This window comes from Zea mays, chromosome 4 (assembly GCF_902167145.1).
Source record: "Zea mays cultivar B73 chromosome 4, Zm-B73-REFERENCE-NAM-5.0, whole genome shotgun sequence".
Classification (NCBI taxonomy): domain Eukaryota; kingdom Viridiplantae; phylum Streptophyta; class Magnoliopsida; order Poales; family Poaceae; genus Zea; species Zea mays.
Genome location: NC_050099.1, coordinates 178,380,201 through 178,405,744, shown reverse-complemented (window position 1 = coordinate 178,405,744; position 25,544 = coordinate 178,380,201). Strand labels below are relative to the sequence as shown.

The following is a 25,544-nucleotide window of genomic DNA, read 5'->3' as shown; positions in this document are numbered from 1 at the left end:
AACCAGACGAACTATGTTTAGACAAATTAAATAACCAAATACTATATTTAAGTATATATCTGGGGATGTTCTATTATTTTAGAGGTCTTGGACGGTCGTCCAGCTAGACTCCTCTCATGTACGGTCTTACCGCCTAGAGATACAATCCATAGAGACAAACATGCATGTGGACAATGTGGTGGCTGCCTGGCTACCCATTCCACCATCCGCCGGTCAACGCTGACCCCTGAGAGATGGGCCACGAGGCCTGCAGGCCCAGGATTTTCAGCCGAGTCCGTCTGCCGACGACGTGACGGCCCACCAGTTCCTGCAGTTCGTCTGCAACAGGGTCCACTTCCGTAGACGGCCCGCGGCACATCACTCGCGCACTACGCTGGTCAGCACTCAGCAGTCGGCACTCTCATCTCCACTCTCCCCCAAAACCCTATAGGCTATAGCGGCAGGGAGAAAGTGAGCACCCACCTCAACCCGCCCGCCGCCATGGCGCTCCGCCGCATCACACCGCGGAGGAGACCCGTTCTCCCCGTCCCCCGTGCCTTCTCCTCGAGTCCGCCGTTTCCTCCACCCCCGCCTCCGGCGAACGACCCCGACCCCGACGCCGCCCAACCCCCATCCTCTTCTCCGCCCCCTAATTCCGGCGCGCCGCGGAACCCGGAGTCCTCGTTCTTCCAGGACATCAAAGATCGCCTCCGTTCGTCTCCCACGTCTCCGTCTCCGCGCCGGATCCCGACGACCCTGCCCCGCCCCGACCCTGCGCGCGGCGCTCCTTCTTCGGGACCGCCCATTGGAGACATCCGCCGGATGCTCCAGAACTTCCGCTTAACCGGCTCAACCAGCGACGCGCCCTCCACCTCCGCTCCCGGATCCAACCCCTCCTTCATGGACCTGCTCAAGAACCACTTGGACCAGGGTGCCAACGCCCGGCAGGCGGAGCTCGGCTTCAATGCCATCGGAGAGAGCCTCAAGCGCCCCCGTCCGCCGAAGCCTTTTATAACCCCTTCGTCGAGAAACATCTTCTGCCGGGAGCTAGAGAGGACCTCGAAGGCTTTAGGTGCGCGGCAGGAAGAGAATGGCTCTGCCATTGAGCTTAAGGGGAGCTACAGCTACGAAGAGCTTGGGAAGAGACTAGGGGAGCTGCGGCCGGCGGGTGCAGGTAAAGACGGTAAGGAGTGGTTCTCGCTCAAGGAGCTGCAGGGGCGTATCGCCAAGCTCGCGGAGCAGGAGAGCCAGCTTGCCGGGCCGTTTTCGGAAATGCGGCGGGGCATTAGGAACCTGCAGAAACAAGGAAAACCGGGTCGGCCTGTAAACATCCAAGCACTGCTGAACCCTGTCGGTCAGCCGACGCCAGACTACATGAGTGGGCCTCCGCAGGTGGAATTGTTAGAGAAGGTGAGATTGACCTTTTATTTCTGCTACTCACTAAAGTAATTCCTTAGCTAATTTACGGTCTTAGGGTAGGATGTGGTCTACTACTGCTGATCAAAGTTGTCTTCAGTACTTCCATCCAGATCATATGTCATCCGAAGAGAAGATGAAATTGGAGCTCCAAAGGGTGAGGGACGAATTCAAGATGTCCGAGAATGACTGTGGTTCTGCACGAGTTCAAAGTAAACACTCTATTCTGTTCTTGAGTTGGAAGTGAACACTTTACCATCTTCTTCGAAGTAAACACTTTCTACTTGTGAAAGATTTAGTCGCAATTATGTGGAAATAAGAATCCCGAACACACAATTGTGTGGAAATAAGATTACTGAACACAGTGTTCGTTCTTAACTAGATAGCACTTTCTGATTGTTTTCATACATTTTGTTCCTTTTGAGGCTGCGCACTACCCACAGAAACTGTGTTTAATATCGATGCTATGAAGTTCATCAGAATTTTTGTGTTTGTTTGGCTTTATTGGGTTGTTTATTTGATGCTTATAATAGATTTCAGCTTTGTCAACCCCTTGTTATCAGACTTCTTGTTCACTGTGGAAAAAGGATCTCATAAGCATGCAGACTTTTATCTCTTTTATTTTTGTACATGAGGTCTTGTAGCTGTTCTGATGTATGTTTAAAGATGTCCGGCATTGTATATTTGTGGCTTTGTTGCATTTTGTATTTGAATCATGCATGTGTGTTACTGACATGTCCATATTTCGTTTCTAGTTGCCCAGCTGACTCTGAAAATCAAGCATCTGTCAACTGTTCTACACAAGAAGGTATGCAAAATCCTGGGCTCCAACGCATGCGCTGTTTTACTTGAACATCCGGCGGCAATGCTTTTGGAACACTTTAATCTTGATTCGAAGAAGTAATCCGTGCGTCCTGTTCTGATGCAGGATAAACATTCTAGAAAGGGGCTTCAGGAGATGGTCCAAAGGAGGAAGAAATACCTGAAATACTTGCGAAGGACGGACTGGGACTCTTACTGTCTTGTTCTGTCAAAGCTGGGGCTTCGCGATGTGCCCGAGTACAAAGCTCCTGACTACAAGAGCAAAGCAACCACCAAGGCCAAATCTAAGAAGAGCAAGAGCAAGGGCAAGAAGAGGAAGGTGAAGGCATAAAAGTAGCGAACAAATATGCCCTGTTTTTGGTCTTGAATTGCATGCTCAGAAAATGAATCGAGAAGACGCTCAGGCCTGAGATGGCTTGATCCAATCTTGCAATGCTGTTTTTTTTGCATGGTCAGAAAATAAATCGAGAAGACGCTCAGGCCCCAATTGGCTCGATCCAATCTTGTAATGTTGTTTTCGAAGCTGTTTGTAATAACCATTTCACTGATTCGGTCCAGCCTTCAAACAATCGCCTTTTAGTTCTCCCCCTCAATTTGCGAGAACGGATGTGGAGTAACCGACACTAGTACTATACCGTTGCATTATCACCAGTTTGTAACTTTACCAGAATTCTTGTTTGTCCTTGACGTAATTTGGACAAATTTCTTGTACAAAAAATACATGAACCATATGTCAGGCTTGCTAGCTTAGCACGAATACGATACTGTGTTTGGCCGTATCGTGAAGATCGGAGCGGCAAGACGTGTTAGATTTGGAAAAAAATCATATAGATTAGTTTTAAAAACTGTTTTTAAAAATGTTTAAATTATAAAAAGATCTTATTTTTGAAGGCCGCGACCCGACCTGCGGTCCTCGGCCAGCGGCTGGTTGGCTGTGCCCTGGTTCCTCGTCCTCCTAGTCACCACGCAACCAGTAAAAACATTCCCCCAATCCCGAACCCCTCCGCCGCCGCCGCCGCCGCCGCCGCCGTGGCCAAGGAGCAAGAAAGGGACACGGCCTATCCCTTGGTCGCGGCGCCAGATCTCGCCGCTGCTCGCCTCTCATCCATGGAGGCGAGATCCTCGTCGTCCGCGGCCGCAGTGCCGCCGCCCCTCTCCATACCTTCGTCCAGCGACCAGTGCGTCTGGGCTGACGCCTCGCCGCTCCTCGCCGCCGCGTGCCGTGGTAAAACTCGAGGCACAGCTTTCCCTTGCTTTATGCTGATGTGAAACGTGATAGTCTCTGTTGTTTGGAGGCCTTGCATGCAGTGCTCTGTTGTGCGGTGGATCGTGCGTGTAGATCTTGGTGTATGTGGATACTGGTGTGGAACTGTGGATGATTTCTCGTTTTGGTTTGCACCTAGCAATGCGAGACGCTTGGTTGCTTCGGGAGATTTTAGTGTTTACAGAATATGGGATGTACCCAGTCAGTTTTAACCCCTTGAGAAAAAATACGCACACTGGGTTTGGTTGAATAGTAACCTGGATTAGGTGCCTTTGCTGTGGGAGAACCGTATTGACAATAGGCACGGGCATTCTGGAGAATGGATTGTCTAGATCCTAGGATTTGGTGTTGGTTTTATGTTGCATTATAAATGCTTGACCCGAACATCTTCCCATGCTAAGGTAGCCTGTGAGTGCTGTGTCGTTGAAAGGCCTGAGAATTTAGAACATGTAATTTCGTGCCCCAGGAGTTACCGATTTGCTCAATTCATTATTGGCAACCTGTAACCAACCTTCCCTTTTAAGGATGGATCAAGGGTTTTAGGAGGGTTATGTATTTTCATGGATTTGTTTTAAAGATTAGGAAGTTCTTTCAGCTAGCTATATGTGCAGTAAGAGAAGCAAACTCAGATGTTTCTCCATTGTCTGCTTACGTGCCCTGAAGGCACTATTTGAGGAATAGTTTTGTAACTAAGTGAAGTATAAGATGCGATCACCTAGGGATAGTGTCCAAGTTTGGGGGTGGCAGGGCCCTTGGCTCGGCCCCTTGTTGGTAATGAACCAGGGGCTGAGTTTCTGGGGGTTGTGACTTGTGAGGAACCATGGCCCTGAAAGCTATGAGCAGTCTGGGGGGACTCACCTTTATCCACCAAGTTAAATTGAAAAGTTTTCTGACCTTCCATTATGTATCCTTTGCCACATGGTGCTTTCATGATTTTTGTTTGGGAATTGACTTTTCTATAAATGCAAAACAGTAAAATACAACATTTGCATAACTGAATTACATTCAAACATTTTTATATACATTATTGGTGCTATGAACAACATTATTGGAGGAAGTAATCAAGTTAAAATGCTACACATGAAAATAACTCTGATTTGTTAAAAATATTTTACAATTTGGTAGAAGTACACAATCTTGTTTTTTCAAAACTAATAAGTTGGTTCAATCTCAAGTTGGGATGGTTTGTAGTTTTCTTGCATCTAGAGAGTTTAGCGCTGCTTGAGTGCTTGTTGCCAAAGACCACTATGGGAGATGTTGATGTTGGATTTTAGATCCATCTCGAACTCTTTTGTACTGATAGAAACTTACAACTAAGAGTTGAGCCTGTGCTAAGATCTACTAGCTAACTTATCTTTTATTTGTTGTCTCCTACTGACTGTTCATAATTGTAGATCTCGAGGATGGGGAACTTGTACATGGAGAAAACTTTAGTCTATTTGCTGCAATGTCTGCATTGGAAGTAAGGCCACACTACATCCCCTGGTATTTAATTGTGCTTCATCTTCTTTTTTCTCTCTATTGTGCATTATGGGTGTTGAGGCCCATGATGCTCTTGTTTCTACTGAACTATTTTGCGAATTTAATTGTTATGATGACTTAGCAATTGGTTGATCTTTTCCTTGTAGGCATAGTATTTTCTAGGTCACCCGAGTTGCTTTTATGAACTATCACTCAACTTGTTTGGGCACTTGAGGATCTGGATGCATGCATCCTTGTGAAAAGCAATATCTTGGCAATTCACTCATTGATGTGATAGGCAAATGTTTTTTAGTTTTAGATTGGCTTGGCCTTCCCATTGAGCCGAAGGACCTGGGTTCGATGCAACCTCTCTGTAAAATGGAGGGGTAAGGCTTGCCTCAGCTATTCCTTCCCTAGACCCCACTCATGTGGGAGCCGCCAGCACTGGATCTGTCTTTTTAGATTGGCTTGGTCAATGTTTTTTGTATGGAGTGATTCTTCTCACCGATCAGAGTTTCTTTAAAAAATATGAGACAGAGAACATTAACTTCATACTCTGCTAGCGAACCCGCTCACTATTCCAAAATCTAAAACATGCATGTAGGTAGGCAATTCAAGATGTGGTATGGATCAAAAAGGCAGATATGTTTTAGGAACCTTTAAAAATATTAGTGATTAGTGAATGCTTCAAAGGACATTTTAGTTCATAGTGACTAAGCCAAACATCATACTGCTGAGAGACATTGAGTGAGGCAATTCAATCGATTTGTTTTGTTTTTATTGTTTCAATCTATTGCTTGATTTTAGTTCTCAGTATGGACTCCGTCCTGATAGATAATGGATCCAAAAATGGATTCTGGAATTGAGAGAAGTCGATACAACTCCATTGATGAAGCAATAGAAGATGGTGTTGCCCCAATCCCACTTAGCTTGGACAGGACACTTGATGTTCAACGCTCTATTGATGTCATGGATCATCTTTTCTCATGTGAGGTACTTAAGTCCTTTGTTGCATGTAATATGTGCAACCTTTTCAATTTGACTAAACCATGTATTTTAATGATTCATTTCCCAGGCAACATGGCACAAGGGGCACACTCTAGCTCAGACTGTATTTACATGTATCTACCTTATGAGAATGGAAAGAACTTCATCGCATGCTGTACTAAATAGCTTTTGCAGGATTTTGCGTGCTACTTGTAATGCTGTCATTTCTGCTGTTTCTACTGCCCGAACTCATGAGGTACTGGGTCGGACCTTGGATGCTATCTATCTCCATTTTCCCCTGGTTACTTTTATCAGTAACCTTCGGCATGTCAGGAATTTGGAATGTGATGGTTCTAGAAATAGTTTATGCATATTGACTACCTTGACTAAGTTCGTTCTTTTATACCCTACGTATTTGACTATCTCCACCAAATTCTTTCTTGAAAATTGCGTTAATCTATCGTGTTGCTGAACTTGATTGGATCTGAAGAGAATCACATTGATGAGTTATTTTTGTAAGACTAGCTTCTCCCTGCAAATGAATAGCACAAATTAACATTGTTGCTTATAGATTTGTGCGATTTAGTTTTTAGTATATGGTAAGTGGCATAACTTTGTTACTTTGTTAGACAACTAGCAACTGGTAGCTTGTGTGTGGAGTACTGGAATGGACTTCACTAGTCTCTGAATATGTCTCTTACATTTCATATTCTTTTAGTGGTAGAAGTGATTATGGAGGAAGCTAGCTTTAGGGTGCTGTAATGTGTGAGATCTGCCGTACATAATTCATATGTCAATATGAGCATCAGTTTTCATCACTGTTTGACCTGAAATTTGAGATACCATCATCTTTTTTATAGTTGTAACTCCATGATTTCACCTGTGAGACAGATCCTTTTTCATGTATGTGTAGGAAGAGGATCTCTTTACTATGTCCTTTGGTCTGCCTTTGAGAGATGAAGGTGATGATAAGTGCCTGTCAATTCTAAACTCAGTCGAAGAGATAATATCTCGTCAATTACGTGCATGTAAAGCCCAGGCGTTGTCCAAGAAAAAAACACTAGAAGGTATCAGTATTAAGTGTATGTGCTGTATAATCTTATTATGGTTTTATCTATTATTGTCATGGGTATCATTAGTATCGTTGAAAGTTGAAACTGCTCCAATTTGAATAACTGTTGTGTATTAAGTTTCCCTGATGCCAAAAAAGAAGAATTGTTGCCAATTACTGAAGATAGATGTCATGTACGGCCGCACTTACAGGCGCCGTCGTGACGCCAGGAGGGCTGCAGATCGCGCAACCAAGGCAGGCGCCACAATCAGTGGCTAAAGTTTAGAAAGATAAGGATTAGTTTCCCTCTTGCATGCCTTAATAATAGGAGGGATTCGTTAAGATTAGTTTCCTTTTCATATGCCTTAATAATAGGAGAGATTGGTTAAGATTAGTTTCCTTTTCATATGCCTTAATCATAGGAAAGGTTGGTTGAACCAGAGGCTATATATATGCCGTGTAATAGGCTGGGAAATAATCAAGAAAGATCAATTATCCAAAACTGCTCTTCTCCCTTGCCTCTCTCAAGCCACCAGTGAGGAATCCCTCACGGTGAAGGTCTGGAGCGCGACTACGAACTGCGTAGCCGCGGTCCAGCGACGTTGGGCGTCGAGGCGCTTGACAACCTGGTATCAGAGTCACGTCGATCCTCACCCACCCGCCCTTGCCCTCCACCATCCCCTTCCACGCCCACCGCCTCCACCGACCACTCCATCACCATGGCTGAGCCCACCATCAAGGACCTCATGGAGCTGATGCAGTTTTTCCAAACCGAGTTGGCTGCCGTGAAAGCCACCATAAAGGACAAGTCGTCCTCGTCGTCCACCGACGGCGGCGGCGAGCGCGAGGATCCACCTCGTGTGGATCGGCCCCCAGGTTCCAGAAGCTCGACTTTCCCCGGTTCGATGGCACCACCGACCCGATGCTCTTCATCAACAAATGCGAATCCTATTTTCGCCAACAGCGCACCATGGCGGAGGAACGCGTGTGGATGGCCTCTTATAATCTGGAGGACGTCGCGCAGCTGTGGTTCATCCAGCTGCAGGACGACGAGGGCACACCATCCTGGGGGCGGTTCAAGGACCTCCTCAATCTTCGCTTCGGGCCACCACTCCGCTCAGCGCCCCTGTTCGAGTTGGCGGAGTGTCGCCGCACCGGGACCGTGGAGGAATACTCCAACCAGTTCCAGGCCCTGCTGCCGCGCGCGGGTCGCCTCACGGAGGGCCAGCGCGTCCAACTCTACACAGGCGGTCTCCTTCCCCCGTTGAGCCACGTCGTTCGCATCCACAACCCGGAGACACTTGATGGGGCCATGAGTCTCGCCCGTCAGGCCGAGCAGCTGGAGTTGGCACGGGGACCGCCACCGGCCGCCAGGGGAACCCCTCGCGCTCTTCCCCCAGCGTCGGCGCCCAAGCAGCCGCTGCTCGCCCTCCCTGCACCACCCGCGGGCGCGCCCCAGCCGCGACCAGAGGGTCCGCCCTTGAAGCGGCTGTCACCGGAGGAACAGGCGGAACGGCGCCGCCTCGGCCTCTGCTTCAACTGCAATGAGCCATACACCCGCGGCCACAACCGTGTCTGCCGTCGCATCTTCTACCTCCATGGCGTCGAGCTCACGGCCGCTGCCGAGGAACTCGCAGGGGACGACCCGCAGGACGGCGCCCCTGTCTTCTCCCTCAGGGCAGTCACTGGCATGCCCATCTGCAATTCCATGCAGGTGCGGGCCACCCTAGGCGCCACCACCCTCCTCGCGCTCCTGGGCACCGGCTCCACGCATAACTTCATTGGGGAGGATGCCGCCCGCCGCACCGGCCTGCCGATCCAGCCGCGGCCGCACCTCACGGCCACTGTGGCCAACGGTGAACGTGTCACCTGCCCAGGAGTCATTCGTCGCGCCCAGGTCATCATCGAGGGCGAGCCATTCTTCATCGACCTCTTCGTCATGCCGCTCGCAGGGTACGACCTCGTCCTGGGGACTCAATGGATGGTCACCCTTGGTCGCATGGTGTGGGACTTCGTCGACCGCTCTGTCTCCTTCCTGCACCAAGGCCGCCAGGTCTCCTGGTCGGACGTCGCCGACCGTCAGCATCCCCTGCTCGCCGCTACCACGACACCGAGCGCCCTCCTTGAGGAGCTCTTGCACTCCTTCGACGGGGTGTTTGCTGAGCCGGCGGGTCTGCCCCCGCAGCGAGCTCGGGACCACGCCATCGTCCTCAAGCCAGGCTCTACACCTGTGGCGGTCCGGCCGTACCGCTACCCGGTGGCGCACAAGGATGAGTTGGAGCGGCAATGCGCCGCCATGTTGGCCCAAGGCATCGTACGCCGCAGCGACTCGGCGTTCTCACCAGTTCTGCTGGTCAAGAAGCAGGACGGGGCTTGGCGGTTTTGCGTGGACTACCGCGCCCTTAATGCCCTCACCGTCAAAGATGCCTTCCCCATCCCCATCGTCGACGAGCTCCTTGACGAGCTGCATGGTGCGCAGTTCTTCACGAAGCTGGACCTTCGCTCCGGTTATCACCAAGTCCGGATGCGGCCGGCTGACGTGCACAAGACGGCGTTCCGCACCCACGACGGCTTCTACGAGTTCCTGGTGATGCCGTTCGGATTATGCAACGCCCCGGCAACCTTCCAGGCGCTCATGAACGACGTGCTCCGGCCATTCCTCCGTCGGTTCGTTCTTGTCTTTTTTGATGACATTTTGATTTATAGCAAGACCTGGGCAGATCACTTGCGCCACATCCGCGCCGTCCTCGACGAACTTCTCCGCCATGTCCTCTTCATCAAGCGATCCAAGTGCATCTTTGGGTCCCCATCGGTGGCGTACCTAGGCCACGTCATCTCCGCCCACGGTGTGGCCATGGACCCGACCAAGGTGCAGGCCATTCACGACTGGCCGACACCTCGGTCGGCGCGCGCGGTGCGTGGGTTTTTGGGCCTCGCTGGGTACTACCGCAAGTTCGTCCATGACTATGGCAAGATTGCAGCACCCCTCACCGCGCTGATGAAGAAGGAGGGCTTCTCCTGGAGCGACGAGGCCCAGGCAGCCTTCCAGGACCTCAAGATGGCCGTGACCTCGGCTCCGGTTTTGGCGCTGCCGGATTTCACCAAGGCCTTCATCGTCGAGTGTGACGCATCCACACATGGCTTTGGGGCGGTCTTACTGCAAGAACATCATCCGATCGCCTACTTCAGCAGGCCAGTCGCCCCCCGTCACCGCGCGCTGGCAGCTTATGAGCGGGAGCTCATCGGGCTGGTGCACGCCGTGCGACACTGGCGGCCGTACCTGTGGGGGCGCGCGTTCCTCGTCCGCACCGACCACTACAGCCTCAAGTTCCTCCTCGACCAGCGCCTTTCGACAATCCCGCAGCACCATTGGGTGGGCAAGCTCCTCGGCTTCGACTTCTCGGTGGAGTACAAGCCGGGCACCACGAACACCGTCGCCGACGCGCTGTCTCGGCGCGACACCGACGCGGAAGGCTCGGTCTTGGTGCTGTCCGCGCCCCGCTTCGACTTCGTCGACCGTCTCCGTCAGGCTCAACTTCAGGATCCGGCCCTAGTCGCCATCTGGGATGAACTCGCGGCCGGCACAAGGGGCGCACCATGGTCGCTGCTCGACGGCATGGTGGCATACGCAGACCGGCTGTACATCCCGCCGGACTCCCCACTGCTGCTAGAAGTGGTGGCCGCTACGCACGACGACGGTCATGAAGGGGTGCAGCGCACTCTCCATCGCCTCCGCCGCGATTTCTTCTTCCCCGCCATGCGCCGTGTGGTCCAAGACTTCGTCCGCGCCTGCGCTACGTGCCAGCGCAACAAGTCTGAGCACCTACACCCGGCGGGCCTGCTGCTGCCCCTGCCCGTTCCCCAGGCCGTGTGGTCCGACATCGGCTTGGATTTCATCGAGGCGCTGCCCCGCGTTGGGGGTAAATCAGTGATCCTCACCGTGGTCGACAGGTTCAGCAAATATTGTCATTTTCTTCCTCTGGCTCACCCCTACAGTGCTGAGTCTGTGGCCCAGGCATTCTTCGGCGAGATCGTTCGCCTCCATGGGATTCCTCAGTCCATGGTGTCGGACCGGGACTCCGTGTTCACCTCGGCGTTCTGGAAGGAGTTAATGCGCCTCACAGGCACCAAGCTGCACATGACGTCCGCCTTCCACCCGCAGTCCGATGGCCAGACGGAGGCGGCCAACAAAGTCATCGTCATGTACCTCCGGTGCTTCACTGGGGACCGACCCCGTCAGTGGCTACGTTGGCTACCGTGGGCGGAGTACGTCTACAACACGGCGTACCAATCATCACTCAGGGACACTCCTTTCAAGGTGGTTTACGGCAGGGATCCTCCCTCCATCCGTTCTTATGAGCCTGGCGATACCCGGGTGGCGGCGGTGGCCAAGACAATGGCTGAACGCGAGGAGCTCCTAGCGGATGTTCACTACCGTCTGGAACAAGCCCAGGCCGTCCAGAAGAAGTTCTACGACCGCCTGCACCGACCGGTCTCCTATATCGTGGGCGACTGGGTGCTGCTGCGCCTGCGTCATCGGGCAGCCTCCTCCCTTCCCCACGCGCCCAAGGGCAAGCTGAAGCCGCGCTTCGTCGGGCCGTATCAAGTCACAGAGCTCATCAATCCGGTGGCAGTTCGCCTAGCGCTACCTCCGTGTGCCAAGTTGCACGATGTCTTCCACGTCGGCCTTCTCAAGAAGTTCGTCGGCGCCCCACCAGCTACACCACCTCCTCTTCCACCCACTCACAATGGGGCGGTGATCCCAGAACCGGAGCAGGCTGTTCGGTACAGGTTGGCCAGGGGTATTCAGCAGGTGCTCATCCGCTGGAAAGGGCAGGCCACTACTGATGCTACATGGGAAGATGTCGCCGACTTCCGCGACAAATTTCCCCATTTTCAGCTCGAGGACGAGCTGATCGTCGAGGGGGGAGAGATGTCATGTACGGCCGCACTTACAGGCGCCGTCGTGACGCCAGGAGGGCTGCAGATCGCGCAGCCAAGGCAGGCGCCACAATCAGTGGCTAAAGTTTAGAAAGATAAGGATTAGTTTCCCTCTTGCATGCCTTAATAATAGGAGGGATTGGTTAAGATTAGTTTCCTTTTCATATGCCTTAATAATAGGAGAGATTGGTTAAGATTAGTTTCCTTTTCATATGCCTTAATCATAGGAAAGGTTGGTTGAACCAGAGGCTATATATATGCCGTGTAATAGGCTGGGAAATAATCAAGAAAGATCAATTATCCAAAACTGCTCTTCTCCCTTGCCTCTCTCAAGCCACCGGTGAGGAATCCCTCACGGTGAAGGTCTGGAGCGCGACTACGAACTGCGTAGCCGCGGTCCAGCGACGTTGGGCGTCGAGGCGCTTGACAATAGGACAAAACTACAGCTCAACTATCTTCAGTTCAATCTTCAAATCATGCTAACTGCTGATTAATTTGCATCAAATTATTTACGTGCATGTATGCAAAGTTGCTGAACACTTAGCTGGGTTCTTCGCTTTTAAGTACTTCTAGCTCAGTCTTTTGCATATAAATACTAAAGAAGTAAAAAAGAATGATGCAGAAGCCTACATTGAGAATGAGAAGATAATTAAGGGCCTGTTTGGAAGCACCCAGTTTTTAATAAACTGGTTTATAAAAACTGAGGTGGTTCCAAACATACTAGTCTATGTCCTAGTTTATAGAAATTGGATTATCAGTTTCTTAAAAGTCAAGAAGCTAGCCTCACCTAGCTAAAGGCAGTTTATGAAAATTGAGGTCGTTCCAAACACCATTATTATTTTTTATATAAATCAGTTTTTAGAAACTGGAGATAGAAACTATATTCTTAAAAACTAGGTTGGTTCCAAAGTTCCAAACAGGGCCTAATTGGATTATTACTTTGATAAGCTTAATATACTTTGATTTTGCCTTATGTATACTATATAATATATAAATTAATGATAAACCAACATATTCTTTTTTTAAATAAATACAAGAAGGTTGTTGATGTCTTGATATCGACTTGGAATATATTGTTGCTGCAGGTCTTGAATCCCTTCAAGATAATCCTGATCTGGAGGAGGATTACTGCAGAGCTCTGTTATGCAGATTACGTTTTCGTAAGGTCTTAACCCTTATCTCCTGTTCAATTATGTTAAAAAATACTTGACTGAATTTTCTGATTGTTGTCAATTAAAAAAACGTGTTTGTGAAAGCAGTTTGTTTATCTATGTTCATCTTCTGTTATTGTGTATATAGTGATTTCAATCTAAGCAAGCATGAGGCTGTCTCCAGCAGCTTACCCATCCTACCTTCTATCACATCCCATATTTCAAACTCCACTCTGTACAGTGTAGTCTACAGTGCAAAATAGTGTTTTGCACGACCATATGCACAATCTGCTGGAGACAACCTGATTCCATGATAGAGTCTGTTTTTTAGAAACAACATGAAAACTTTAGGCCATTCGTTTCTCTCCTTATCCAGTGATGAATGAAATGGACAAACTATTATGCCTGCAATTGCCTTACACATTTATGTATGTTTATACCACCATAGTTGTAAGGTGATTCTAATGTTGATGCATTTTGTTGGATAGTTCACACTTCACAGAGCCTTAGTGCTGCTGTGTCCATCCTTTCCGTTCTAAACTCAGTAGGTGTTATAAACCAGTCCTGGTGTCTGCTTGTAATTTCCTTGCAAAAGTAATGAAATCCGTGCTCGTTTGTTATGAAAAAAATTATGTTTGCACCAAGAGGAACTGCTGCAGCTAAAGACTATACAGTATAATATTGTATAACTAAACTCTAAAGGTCAACTAAAGTTAGACGTCGGCCTTTCAGTTGTTGGGATAATTTCTGATGAAGTTGTATAGAAGTTTTTTTTCTTTTATTTCTCAATGCCCCCATCACCTTATTTTGTGGTTTTGTAGCATTTCTACCATGTTATTATGTGCATGAGGAAACCTCATGGAAGAGGATTGGAGTTGGCCCGGAAGCATGTTGCTTCATGCTTGACAGAGCTTAATTTGATGCATAAGTCTCGGAAGTTTCTCAAGTCCCAGTCCAGCACTATGGTACAGCAAAGTGATGGAAACTGCACCACTGCATCTGGTTGTCAGCCTGTTGGCTTTGATGTTAGCTTAAACAGCAGACTTTTGAGTCCCACACCGCCACGTGCAGTAAAAGTTCTTAGCTGGAGCAATGTAAGTACATATTGTGCATTAATTATAATCTAATTTCCTACCTTAATTGTGCTTGAAGTTTCTATGTTTTGTTAAATCACATCTAGAAGATGGACACACTATTGCAGTTTCACATGTAATGCTGTAATAATTATGTTTCAGGCAATCAGGTACTTTGAGAGGCTTCTGCATGATCTTGATGTCATCTGCGCTTTGTCGCTCAATCCGGTGCTTGATAATGTGCTTCACTTTATTGTCCAGTTCCAAAAAACAGTGCCAGATTTGGTTCCTAGAGCATTTCTTCAGGTGGGTCATACTTACATTCTTCGTCGGCCATCTGCGCTACAGTTGTTGTGTATGACTAGCTTGCAGTTAATTGTTTTGGTAACTGTTTGCTTCTTTTACTGTTTTAAAATTTTAATATCTCACTGATAAAAGACTTATGTTATAACCAAACATCAATGATGTCTGATGTTATAAAAAAGTCTTGTGCTAATAAAAGGAGGGAATATTTTATCTTTTGTATATTTGATTGAAAATTTAGTCTGGTATCTGGTATTGTGAATATTAGTTCATTTATCTTTTGGAAACATGCTGCGTTTCATCCTGTACAACATAGTCTTTGAATTCTTTTACATATCATTCGCTGCATCTTTCTTGCATTAACAATGGTCCAAAAATGATCCTGATGCAGACTTTGTTGGTCCAAGATGGTAAACTTTATGGGGAATACTTCTTTTCTGATGTCATTTCAAGGGCTTTATCACTACCGGACATTATAGGAGATAAGGAGTTTCAGATGAATGAGTTTGTGGTGCAGCTAGGTCAGGTCAGACACCAGGATATTCTTCTCCTTTGTCAGTGGTTATTTTGCTTCTGTGTTTATCTGGAATTATCACTCATTAATAATATGATGACATTGCAGTTGGTTATCAACCTGATAAAAATTCTTTGTACAAACACTGCATGGCAACGGCGCAAGCTTGGGAAGAGTTTGCAGGATTGGAGTACTATTTCCATACAGGTGTGTGTGTGTGTGTGTGTGTGTGAAATCAATACCATTTTGCTTATTTCTTCTTTCCTCAGTTTGCATTAGTAGACACAAGTTAAGCTTTCATGTTGGCAAAAGAATCACGTGAGCCATAGTAAACTGGTTTCATAACCAAGCTGAGAAAACTCACTTGTCTAGAAAATACTTTCTTAGTAGGAATAAATAATAGTTCATTGCACTGCCAATGGCATATTATTTTTGTGGAAGGATGAAAAAGGTACCATGCTATGGCAAGGTGAAATAAGGGGTTTTGTAGCTGATATTTCAGGAGCACAAATAATGTATTCTAGATATCTTTTGGACCAAAAATAGCAAGTTACTTTGTCCCCTTATTCAAGAGCTTGGGAAGTGAAATATGATTAGACAAGAAGCAAACATGTTTTTTTTCATTGTCTCAGTTCTTTTAAAACCTGCTTATGTCTTGAGCTTATTTTTTTGTTGGTGTTTTAATAAATGCTATAAAGGCTCGTCAGGTTGCAAACCTGCTATGATCTCTTCTGTATATTTTAGCTACTTTTAGGGTTAGTTGCTATACTCAAATAGTTTGTGACTATTCCTTGACTGCGATAGTTAGTATTTGAGTTCTTCCATGTGTAATGTGTTGTCTTTTGCACTTGTAACGTTTTGTGCTTATACATGTGGCAGTTGGAGCTTGCACTGAAAAGAGAGTTTGGTGAAACTAGAAATGTCTTGCAGAATGAGGTATCTCTGATTTAATGTGCTTTATGAGATAAATACTCCCTCCAATCTTTTTTATTTGTCGCAGCTTAGTTCAAAAATGAACTAGCGGACGACAAATATTCGAGAACGGAGGTAGTATGACTTTCATATACTTGTCATGGTTCAACGTGCTTTGTTTGGTGTGCAGAATATGTGCATGAGAGTATCAAAGCAACTTCTTATTTGGACTCAGGAACATGCATACTGGGTTGCTTTTCGGTTTCTCACATTGGGTTTTGAACTTGACCTATATTCTCCGGGCGAATACAGTATGGTGTACTGGTACATGTATGTGGTGCTCACAAAGCTAATAGAAAAGATGCAGTTACGAGTTCTGGCCAGTAGTGAAACCTGTAAGTTTTAATGTCACATGTGAATTATCCAGCTCTCATACTAGACATGTAATAGACTGACTATCTTAGTTGCCCAAAACATGGTCATGTTCCTTGTTCTGGGGACATTTATGTTCCCATAGTACAAACACATAATAAGTATTGCTCCACGTTCCTTTCCCTTTCGAGTTTCGAGAACATGGTTGCTAGTCTAATAAGATGAGGGACTTATGGAATTCTAAACCTAGCTTGGTTGTTGCTATTATAAAAATGACCACATAGCATTCAAGCTAACTTGCATACTAATATCTATCAGACGTGCTGTTGCTTTTATGTTGACCGTGTTTTGAAATTTGGTTGTAAAGAGATAGGAGTTGTGGAAAGAGAAAAACTAAAGGAAAAAAATGAATTGTAAGAATTACAAAATGGAGAACATACAGTTTACAAAATATGGCAATCCAGTTCTATTCCAAATATGCGTTAAAATAAAGCAGAGTGGATAATATATGGCTTGTTTAAAAATGGTGGTCCCATATGCTGCATGGTTGATTTGTGTCAAATTACAGCTGAATGGCAAATAAAGTAGAACAATACCTGAAACTGAAAAAACGCTCTTCTGACAGACATCAGAGGGCGTTAGCTGAGATCTGATGACTCAGAAACCGTAAACACATACTTTTGCCATCCGATCTCTCTGATTTATGACAGGAGCCTTTTCCCCTGAAATTACATGACATGTAGAAACAGGTTGTAGCGGGTATTTGGTTGTCTATATATTGTAAAACATTTGATTTTGTCTCTTGCACCATTTTTATGGGTGACATACCATTTTCACTAATGCATGATGTCTTCGTTTTAGTATTTTTTTTGTTTAACTTAACACGCATTGTCAAATGTTCAGCACGAAGAAAGGGGAAAAAGAAGAAGGATCATTTGAAGGATTCAGCTCGGGATATGGCATTTTCGTCGTCTTGTTTATTGCCTCAATGCTATCTTTTGCTATCAGAGGGACTCTCGATGGTACGTACGGAAAAATACAGTCATCCGGAAATCATGTCCGTGCAGCATACATCTGGAAATCATATTGTTGCAAAGCATACATTTGTACAACTATCGTCTACGCAATTGAGCAATCACTACATTACTGCTAATGCAGAAACTGAACAATAACCATCTTATTGCTAATGCAGAAACTGAACAATAACCCTCTTATTGCTAATGCAGATGCTAGCTGTCCTCAGAAACGAAAGTAGGTCATTCCAATTACCAAGTATCTTCAACACTGAACAAGAGGTGTGATTGGATTTGTTGTGGCTTCTAACTGCCCTTTTAAATATGGCTTAAACGGTTCTGACATAGTCTCAATCACTCTTCCCAGAGATTCATGCAGCACTTTGATCTTCTTCTGAAAGCTCGAGTCCCTGAGCACATTTCCTTCTACAGTTTCAAGGAATCATCTTCCCGGGCAGGCATGTCGGTGAGTGTTCCCTGCTGAAACCCTTCTCATTTCTGTCATCTGCTTAGTTTTACTAAGCCTTGATCTCTCTTTTTGTCACAGGATTTGGTGAAGTACAACTTCTTCAAGGAAATTCAGAAGATAGTGCCCTCACTACGGGGCAGCTTTGCAAGTGAACCAGAAAAACTCGCTGAGGTCCGTCGGATAGAGCAGGTGGCTGAGCACAACAGGATAGCCCTAAATATTATCAGCCAAGTTGGAGCTGGCGATCCGTCTCTGAGGGTCTCGTTTGAGTTTACACACCACCCTCACTTCGCAGTGGCAGTTGTGAAGAGATCATGATTCAAGTTTGGCATCGCCAATTCTTTACCCTTCTCAATCTTGATAGTGATAGCGGATGATTCTTGTTCACGTGTTGCTCACGTGTTTATTGGTTCTCCAGAGCGCAAGCAACACCATGTGTTTTAGGCTGTACACAAACACCATTAGCAATTTTGTAGGCAAGATAAGAAAAAAAAAACATATGCTGGGGAAAAAAGTCCTTTCCCCTGGCATTATTTTGTAAGCAAATTTTTTTAGCTCACTTTGTTATGCGAAACATGATTATACAGATGTGTAATTTGAGTCGTAATTCGTTACTGGTATGACAAGGACGACAATTTTCTCTTGTTTGGCATTTTCTATTTTGCGGTGATAACTGACTAGTATTTTCCGTCCGTAATGTACTTGCTTTTGCACACAGAAGACAATACTCTTCTTGCCATGAGTTTTGACTTTGACGCCACCAAACTTTGGCATGCAGGTTGGATGGGACCGTGCAGCTGCAACTGGCTGCGTGCTCCATCACGCGACTGCCTTGCGTTGCGTTGAATGTATAACAAACGTATATATATACTAGTGGTACTTCTCAATTTATTACAAAAGTATCGTTTATGTTAATGAATTCGGTCATTTTTTTACTGTAACTTATCTAATCCTAACTAAGTTTATAGAAAAATACACCATATTTCGAATCTGTTTTTCATTCTCCATTTAACGCAGGCCAAGCTCTTGATATTATATCTAGCTACAATTTTGGATTTTTATTTTACACTTTTATCAAAACTTAGTTAAAATCTTATATCTTGAAAGCCATGGGATAGAAAACAAATTAGCCTTGAACAAACAAAACCTCGACATATAAAAAACTCGGAACGTCATATCGTCTACCATGTCCCGATTCACATCATCATCTTCGCATAGCTCACCTACCATCTGCATCTTATCATCCGGCGGTGCAGTTTACCTTCACTGCATGAAAGACCATGAAGCTTACCATCCGTGCATTTCTAAAGATATATATTTATTATAAATGAATTTATTTTTATTTCCTTTAAATTTAATTTACGTAAGTGGCTACAGATATAATAAAACCATATTTATCAAGACATCATCATCATCATCATTATTCATTGCAACGCACCAGTATGATTCTAGGAAACTCCTGTTCCGACGACGACGTACCGATTAATAATAAACAAATCTAATACAAGTATGTCAACTTGCAAATAAACGCCTTCTGGTATTCATGAAAAAGGGAGCGTGCCAATATGGCAAATATTGCAAGGCTTGCGTATGCAAAAAGAGCGTGAAATCGCAGGCTGATCGTCAACTTTATTAATTCTATACTAAATCATAGTAAGCATACCTATATGATCGGTATAGAAACCGTAGCATGCTCATCTAACTAGTCAACCATAAAGCTATGTTAACCGACCAAACTAGCCACCTCAAGCGCCATCTTGTTCGCTGCGGCTTGCTGCGGCTACAATCCGGCTGCGGCTGCGGCTTCTACAGTATTTTTCTCTCTATGGATTGCAGCTGCAGCAATCCAAACAGCTGCAACAGTGTCGGCTTGCAGCCAGCCGAACACGCCCATACTTGTTGTTGCAGTCGGGATCGTGCCTGCCTGCCTGCTCATTGGATCTGAGCGCAAGAACTCCAGATCGATCAAGTGATAGAAGCAGAAGGAAGCAAAGCAGACAACACAGAACACATCCATGATGAGAATGAAAAGCAATGGGAAGCCTACCTCCTACTCCTACGCCGCCGAGCTAAAAACAAGTCCAACTCGAAGGGGAGTCCGTTGGTCAGAGGCAGGGCTGGCCGACGCACGGGAACACGTGTGCTAATGTCACCCACCACGCGGCAGCGGCAGTGACCGCGTCCAGGTCCAGCTGCTCCTGCTTCGCCTTCCCTCCGCAAGCAAGGCGCCAGCCCCCGTTCCGTTTCACACGCCTCCTTCCTTCCTTCCTAGCCCTTCCGTCCTGTCCAGACTCCAGACTCCCTCCACACCAGTAGGGACTAGGGAGGACGCCGCCACTGCGACCTGCCGGCAGACGTCTGCCCCCTGCTTCCGGCATCCGGACTCCCCTGCGCCGCAGTTACGTTACGCCGGCGATCTCCTCGGCTCAACCCGGGGCCTTTCTCTCTGCGCCCCGCCAGGTCCGTTCGCTTCCTTCGTTCCATGGCGGCTCCGTTTCATTTCATCCGATCCTTTCGGAAGGGGAGTGGTCGATTTTACGGTGATCGCCCGCTGCTCTGTAACATTCGATCTTTTTTTTCCCCCTCTTCTTTTGCTTCCAGCTGGTCGTGCGCGGCGTTGCTGTCTTCCCCGATTCATTCCTTTGGCGTTCTGTTCTGTTGCTCATAATCTGGCCCGTTCTAGTTCTAGAAAAAGTTGGGCCTCGTTGCCTATAGGCTGGGGTTGGCCGTTCAATTTCTCACCGTGTCTGACAAGTCGCAAGTCGCATTCTTTGTGTGCGACTGCTACTGGTATTTGTGCGCGTTTTTTTGTTGTTGTCAAAATCTGGTCATCCAGAAAACTACCAGTGGTCACCTGAAGAAAATTAGACAGCTCGCACCAGCTCCAACACCGTTTGTTTCTTCGGTTGGTAATCCACCAACTGATCAGGTTTCGAACTGTGTTCCCTTTCGTTTTTTAGCATTTCTTCTGTTGGAGACCGTTTATCTGTTCCGAAGCGTACGTACGTTGGTGCCGATATTTCGGTGTCTCATTTTCTCTCTCTCGTGTTCAAAATTATTCAAAGCTGTGGTTGAAAGCTGTGGTTTTGGTGAGTTTGGCTTTGGTTTTATCAGACGAATCGCCCGCTTTCTCTTTCTCGGTCTCGAATTCTCGATGAAATTTCTGCCTTTTCCTTGTCCTTTTCTCTCTCGGTGTTAGATGTAATCAATTTCGTTTTCTACTTCTCCCATGTTTTTTTTTGGATTGAGGTGTTCCTTTTTTTTTGACGAGGCGGATTTGTAGTTACAGTATTCACTCTTGGTTCTTGTTTTGCATCTGAATCAGCCCAGCTGCTAGCAACCCAGCAGGTGAAGGAGAATGGCGGGAGGTGGCACGGGCATCAGGAAATACATGGGGGCTCTTAAGGACACCACAACAGTCAGCATAGCAAAAGTAAACAGCGATTACAAGGTACTGATGATCGCCAGCCTCAAATTCAAAGCTCTTTTTCAGGACCTCTCGTTGTTGCATGAGTCATGTATACGAAGTTACGAACTGTTCTTTCCTTGCTATTCTGTCCTTGTCACAGGAGCTGGACATTGCTATTGTGAAGGCCACAAACCATGTCGAGAATCCAACAAAGGAGAAATACGTGAGAGGTGAGATGGTCAATCATGGACTTCTGTCTTAGTGAATTTCCACCATGCCTCTCTGCTCACACATTCCTGGTCCGCAGATATCTTTTACCATCTTTCACCCGGAAGGCCTCGGGCAGATGTCGCCTACTGCATCCGCGCCCTTGGTAGACGTCTTTCAAAGACACGCAATTGGGCGGTAGGTCTACATCGATTTTCGCTGATGTTAATGTATGAGCAGTCCTGTTGATTGTTATGCCCCGCTTCAAATCTACTGGATGGGATTTACCTAAAGAAGAAAGAAGATAATCTGATGAAACATAGCTCCCCATTGTTATTTCCATTTGGACCGCAACATTTATCTTCCATTTCTTCAGGGGTTATCTCATTTTGTGCCATTTAACTGCCATGCATTGACGTTATGCAACTAGTTCTCCATGATGTCTTGTTTTTTCTTGTTGAGAACTCCATATCTGTCCCAGATAACGAAATTGTTTCTTCTAGCTATGGATCTGTTCTTGAGTAGTTGTTCTTGAAAAATATAATTGTTTTTTTGTCCATCCACACTGCTTAACCTTCATTTGAGGAAAAAAACTGTTAGCTTTTGGTTATTATGGGAATGAATATGTTAAGATTGTTTCAGTGTAATGCACAAAAGTAGAAGCGACATGATATTGATACTAAACTTCTGCATTTCCATTTTATCTGACAGGTTGCTATGAAGACATTAATTGTCATACACCGTGCTCTTCGGGAAGTTGATCCTGCTTTCCGTGAAGAGCTTATTAGTTATGGAAGATCTAGCTCCCATATGCTCTATCTGTCATACTTTAAGGACGATTCTAGCGCAGAAGGTGCCTAGTTGCTAACTTCAACCAGATGCTGCAACTATTATTCAAGCTAACAAGGACTTATTGTGATTTTGTTGTTATGCAGCTTGGGATTACTCTGCTTGGGTGCGCAATTATGCTTTATATTTGGAGGAGAAACTTGAATCATTCCGTGTACTGAACTATGATGTTGAAAAGGATCCGTTGGTATGCAGTCTAATTCAGTTTTATAACATTTGTGTTCTAAACTTGGTCGTGGTTTAGGTTGTATTATATATGCTTGATTTATCAGTTTTTTCTATGAGCAGACCAAGGCTTTAGATTGCCTATGTTTTTTTGTGTTGCATTATTGAGTGCTGCCCTAATACTGAATAAAAAGATTTTGGTCTATAGCATAGAATTGCAAGGGGCTTCTTGTGATTTTATTTATGAAAACTCTTATTTCCATAGCAAATTCGGGATCTTGATACAAATGGATTGCTCGATCAGTTGCCAGCTTTACAGCAGCTTCTTTTCCGACTACTTGGTTGCCAGGTGATTTAATTATTGTTATCATCTGTAGAAATACATCAGTTCTTGTGTTTCAGAGTTGTCAATGACAATTTGACATTTAACAGGTGCCTTGCTGATCTTCTCTCTCTTTTTTTCAGCCACAAGGGGCGTCATCTTATAACGTCATAATTCAGCATGCACTTTCAATGGTAAGGATTTCAGATCATTTGTTTAGGGGGTGCTTGAATGCACTACAACTAATAGTTAGCTGCTAAAATTAGCTGAGACATCCAAACAGTCTAGCTAATAGTTCAGCTATTAGCTATTTTTAGCAAATTAGTTAATAGTTAGCTAGCTATTTGTTAGCTAGCTAATTTCAATATCAATTTTTAGCCAACTAACTATTATCTCTAGTGCATTCAAACACCCCCTAGTAGCATACTACTATACTAGTGATCTTAACATTCCTTGAACTTGTTTTTATGTGTTATTAATGGTAGGTTGCTCTAGAGAGTGTTAGGATCCAAACAGCCATCAATGACGGGATACTCAATCTTGTTGACAAGGTGTGTACTTTCAGCTTGCTGTTCAAAATCAGGAAAAAAAATGCCATTTGCCTTTATTTTCTTGAGGTAACTTACATATTCTGCACACTGCAGTTCTTTGAGATGCAGAGAGATGACGCAATAAGGGCACTGGGCATGTATAGAAGAGCAATCGAGCAGGTAAATCATGATTTATTTTCTTCTGTTGGTTAACTCATTAACCTTTTTATTAGAACATCAGAAACGACACATTTACTTCTGTACAGGCAGAACAACTTTCAGAATTTTATGAAGTGTGTAAAAGTATACATATTGGGCGGGGTGAGAGATTCCTAAAAATCGAACAGGTTTGGCTGGCATTCCTATGATAGTTGGTGTGTACTTTATTGTTGTTTTCTGTTTGAGTAGTTTACTGATAACCTATTGGTAACACCAATACATACAGCCGCCTGCATCCTTCTTGGCGACTATGGAGGAATATGTGAGCAATGCTCCCCTTGCTTCAACAGTTCAAAGAAATCAGGTATGTGAGCATTATAAGTTTTGTGATATTTTTGTTTCAGTATGATATTTCCCTGGGATCTTAGTTTTCTGTTACTTCCATAAAAGTTTCTTGTAATTACTCTATTGAAGTAATTTTAAGGCGGCATTTCTATGCCTCTTTATGTCCATCTCTATGTGTTTAGGCTGTACTGGCCATAGAGGACAGCAAAAAATCAGAAGTTGAAGAATCACAACCAACGCTGCCTCCTCCCCACTCTCCAGCTCAAGAATCTGGGCCTGAGCCAGTTCAACAAGTCCCACCTGCAGCTGATCCAACAGATTTACTGGTAATTTCCAATGATACTGCGCTAACAAGGTGTCGATCCTTATGTGTTGACAGTCATGTGCCCTAACACTTCTGTCTTTTGTTGGCAGGGAATCAATGAACCAACCCCTGCCACATCTGAAATAGATCAAAAGAATGCGGGGGCCTTGGCCATGGTTCCACAGGGTATGTACTTACACATCCTACAAATGGAATCGAACTCTTTGCTTGCCATTCAAAGTTTTGGAGAAACGTCCTGAATTGTATTCACTGACTCTTTTTTTTTATATTTGTGTGGCAGATAATGCGCCAAAAGCACCTGCTTCTACTACCAGTTCTGGAAGTGTGGAGACTAGCTGGGAGCTGGCCTTGGTCACTGCACCCAGTTCAAATGGGACTGCTGTCACTCCAAGCAAATTGGTATACAAGCTGAGATAATTCACATATATTTTACACTTCATTTGGCGTCTCTGCGATCATACTAAACTCAACTTGCTACAGGCCGGTGGGCTGGACTTGCTTACACTCGACAGCTTGTACAACGAGGCGCACCGAAGAGCGCAGCAGAACGCAAGCTACAACCCTTGGGAGACCAATCCAGCGTCAGGCCCAGTGATGCAGCAGCAAATGTACGACCCGTTCTACGCCTCCAATCACCCCGTGGCCGCAGCCCGCAACGTCCAGATGGCTGCCATGGAGCAGCAGCAGCAACAACAACATGCCTTCGTGCTCCAGCAGCAGCAGCAGCAGCAGATGATTGTGATGATGATGGCACAGCAGCAGCAGCAGCAAGCTTCTTCCAATCCGTTGTATACGGCCGCCGCCGCCCACACGTATGGTGCAGGGGTGCAGCTCCACGCGGGCAACGCGTACTCTGGAGCTGGGATGATGTAAGCGTTGCACAGAACCTGCTGTCTGGTTCTGACCGGCATCTTCCGTTCTTTCTTGTTTTTTCTCATTATTTTCTTGCATTTTTTTTTACATTGTAAGAACTGTGTTAGGGCTAGAACTAGAAATCTGATATAGCATCAATATGAGCACATTCTTGATGTTCATGACCAATAATGGTCGATGCGATGATGGCTTTGAACTGAAGCACTAAAATAGTATCGATCCTTGCAAATTTAGGACTTGTTTGGTAGGGCTCTGGCTCCTTAAAAAATACTCATAGTTCTAGCTTCTATGTAAGAGCAGCTCCTCCATAAAGCATCTCCTCCATAAGAGCCGCCTGAGCCGGTGTTTTTTTTTAAATTGTTTAGTAAAAATAGCTCCCTTATAAGAGCTCCGTCGGCCTCGCTGGCAGCACCGCGCTGTGCCGGGCGCCGTCGGCGCAGTGCCAGCAGAGCGTGATGCACAGGCAGGAGCCGTCGGGCAGTTTTTTCTTGCTCCGGCTTTGGGCCTTTTTGTTGGCCCTGGCTTCCGTGTGCTCTCCATCAAGAGCCATTTTTTTTTACGTCGTTTGGGAGGCCCAGAGTCGAAGCCACCTAGGAGCCCTCCCAAACAAGCACGAATGGTATGTTTGGATA

General features: G+C 46.0%; 3 protein-coding genes across 7 annotated transcripts; all 3 read left to right on the top strand.

Annotated features, from left to right (window-relative positions):
* Window positions 1-399: 399 nt before the first annotated feature.
* LOC100283625 (uncharacterized) lies at window positions 400-2,810 on the top strand. The gene is made up of 4 exons (NM_001371958.1): window positions 400-1,389; window positions 1,496-1,607; window positions 2,151-2,203; window positions 2,324-2,810. The coding sequence occupies exons 1-4, from the start codon at window positions 481-483 to the stop codon at window positions 2,546-2,548; spliced, it is 1,299 nt and encodes a 432-aa protein (NP_001358887.1). The 5' UTR covers window positions 400-480; the 3' UTR covers window positions 2,549-2,810.
* Window positions 2,811-3,105: 295 nt separating this feature from the next.
* LOC103654166 (uncharacterized) lies at window positions 3,106-18,373 on the top strand. 2 transcript variants are annotated; one of them, XM_008680989.3, is made up of 16 exons: window positions 3,106-3,442; window positions 4,876-4,943; window positions 5,777-5,935; window positions 6,018-6,185; window positions 6,843-6,996; window positions 13,007-13,086; window positions 13,894-14,166; window positions 14,308-14,451; window positions 14,840-14,974; window positions 15,071-15,169; window positions 15,842-15,898; window positions 16,065-16,269; window positions 17,150-17,268; window positions 17,473-17,541; window positions 17,627-17,725; window positions 17,807-18,373. In XM_008680989.3, exons 1-16 carry the CDS (start codon window positions 3,325-3,327, stop codon window positions 18,044-18,046), a joined length of 2,187 nt encoding a protein of 728 aa, XP_008679211.1. In that variant the 5' UTR covers window positions 3,106-3,324; the 3' UTR covers window positions 18,047-18,373. The 2 variants fall into 2 exon arrangements, with proteins under 2 accessions (XP_008679211.1, XP_020408318.1); XM_020552729.3 differs by having other exon boundaries at window positions 3,133-3,442; window positions 5,777-5,930.
* A 959-nt stretch (window positions 18,374-19,332) lies between these two features.
* On the top strand, window positions 19,333-25,145 carry LOC103654165 (putative clathrin assembly protein At5g35200). 4 transcript variants are annotated; one of them, XM_020552730.3, is made up of 17 exons: window positions 19,333-20,188; window positions 20,330-20,657; window positions 21,054-21,179; window positions 21,298-21,367; window positions 21,445-21,542; window positions 22,056-22,197; window positions 22,280-22,380; window positions 22,624-22,707; window positions 22,824-22,874; window positions 23,166-23,231; window positions 23,325-23,390; window positions 23,477-23,557; window positions 23,656-23,733; window positions 23,897-24,040; window positions 24,129-24,204; window positions 24,320-24,438; window positions 24,520-25,145. In XM_020552730.3, the coding sequence occupies exons 3-17, from the start codon at window positions 21,087-21,089 to the stop codon at window positions 24,910-24,912; spliced, it is 1,662 nt and encodes a 553-aa protein (XP_020408319.1). In that variant the 5' UTR covers window positions 19,333-20,188; window positions 20,330-20,657; window positions 21,054-21,086; the 3' UTR covers window positions 24,913-25,145. The 4 variants fall into 4 exon arrangements, with proteins under 4 accessions (XP_020408319.1, XP_008679210.1, XP_008679209.1 ...); XM_008680988.4 differs by lacking the exon at window positions 20,330-20,657 and having other exon boundaries at window positions 21,059-21,179; XM_008680987.4 differs by lacking the exon at window positions 20,330-20,657.
* The last annotated feature ends 399 nt before the right edge of the window (window positions 25,146-25,544 follow it).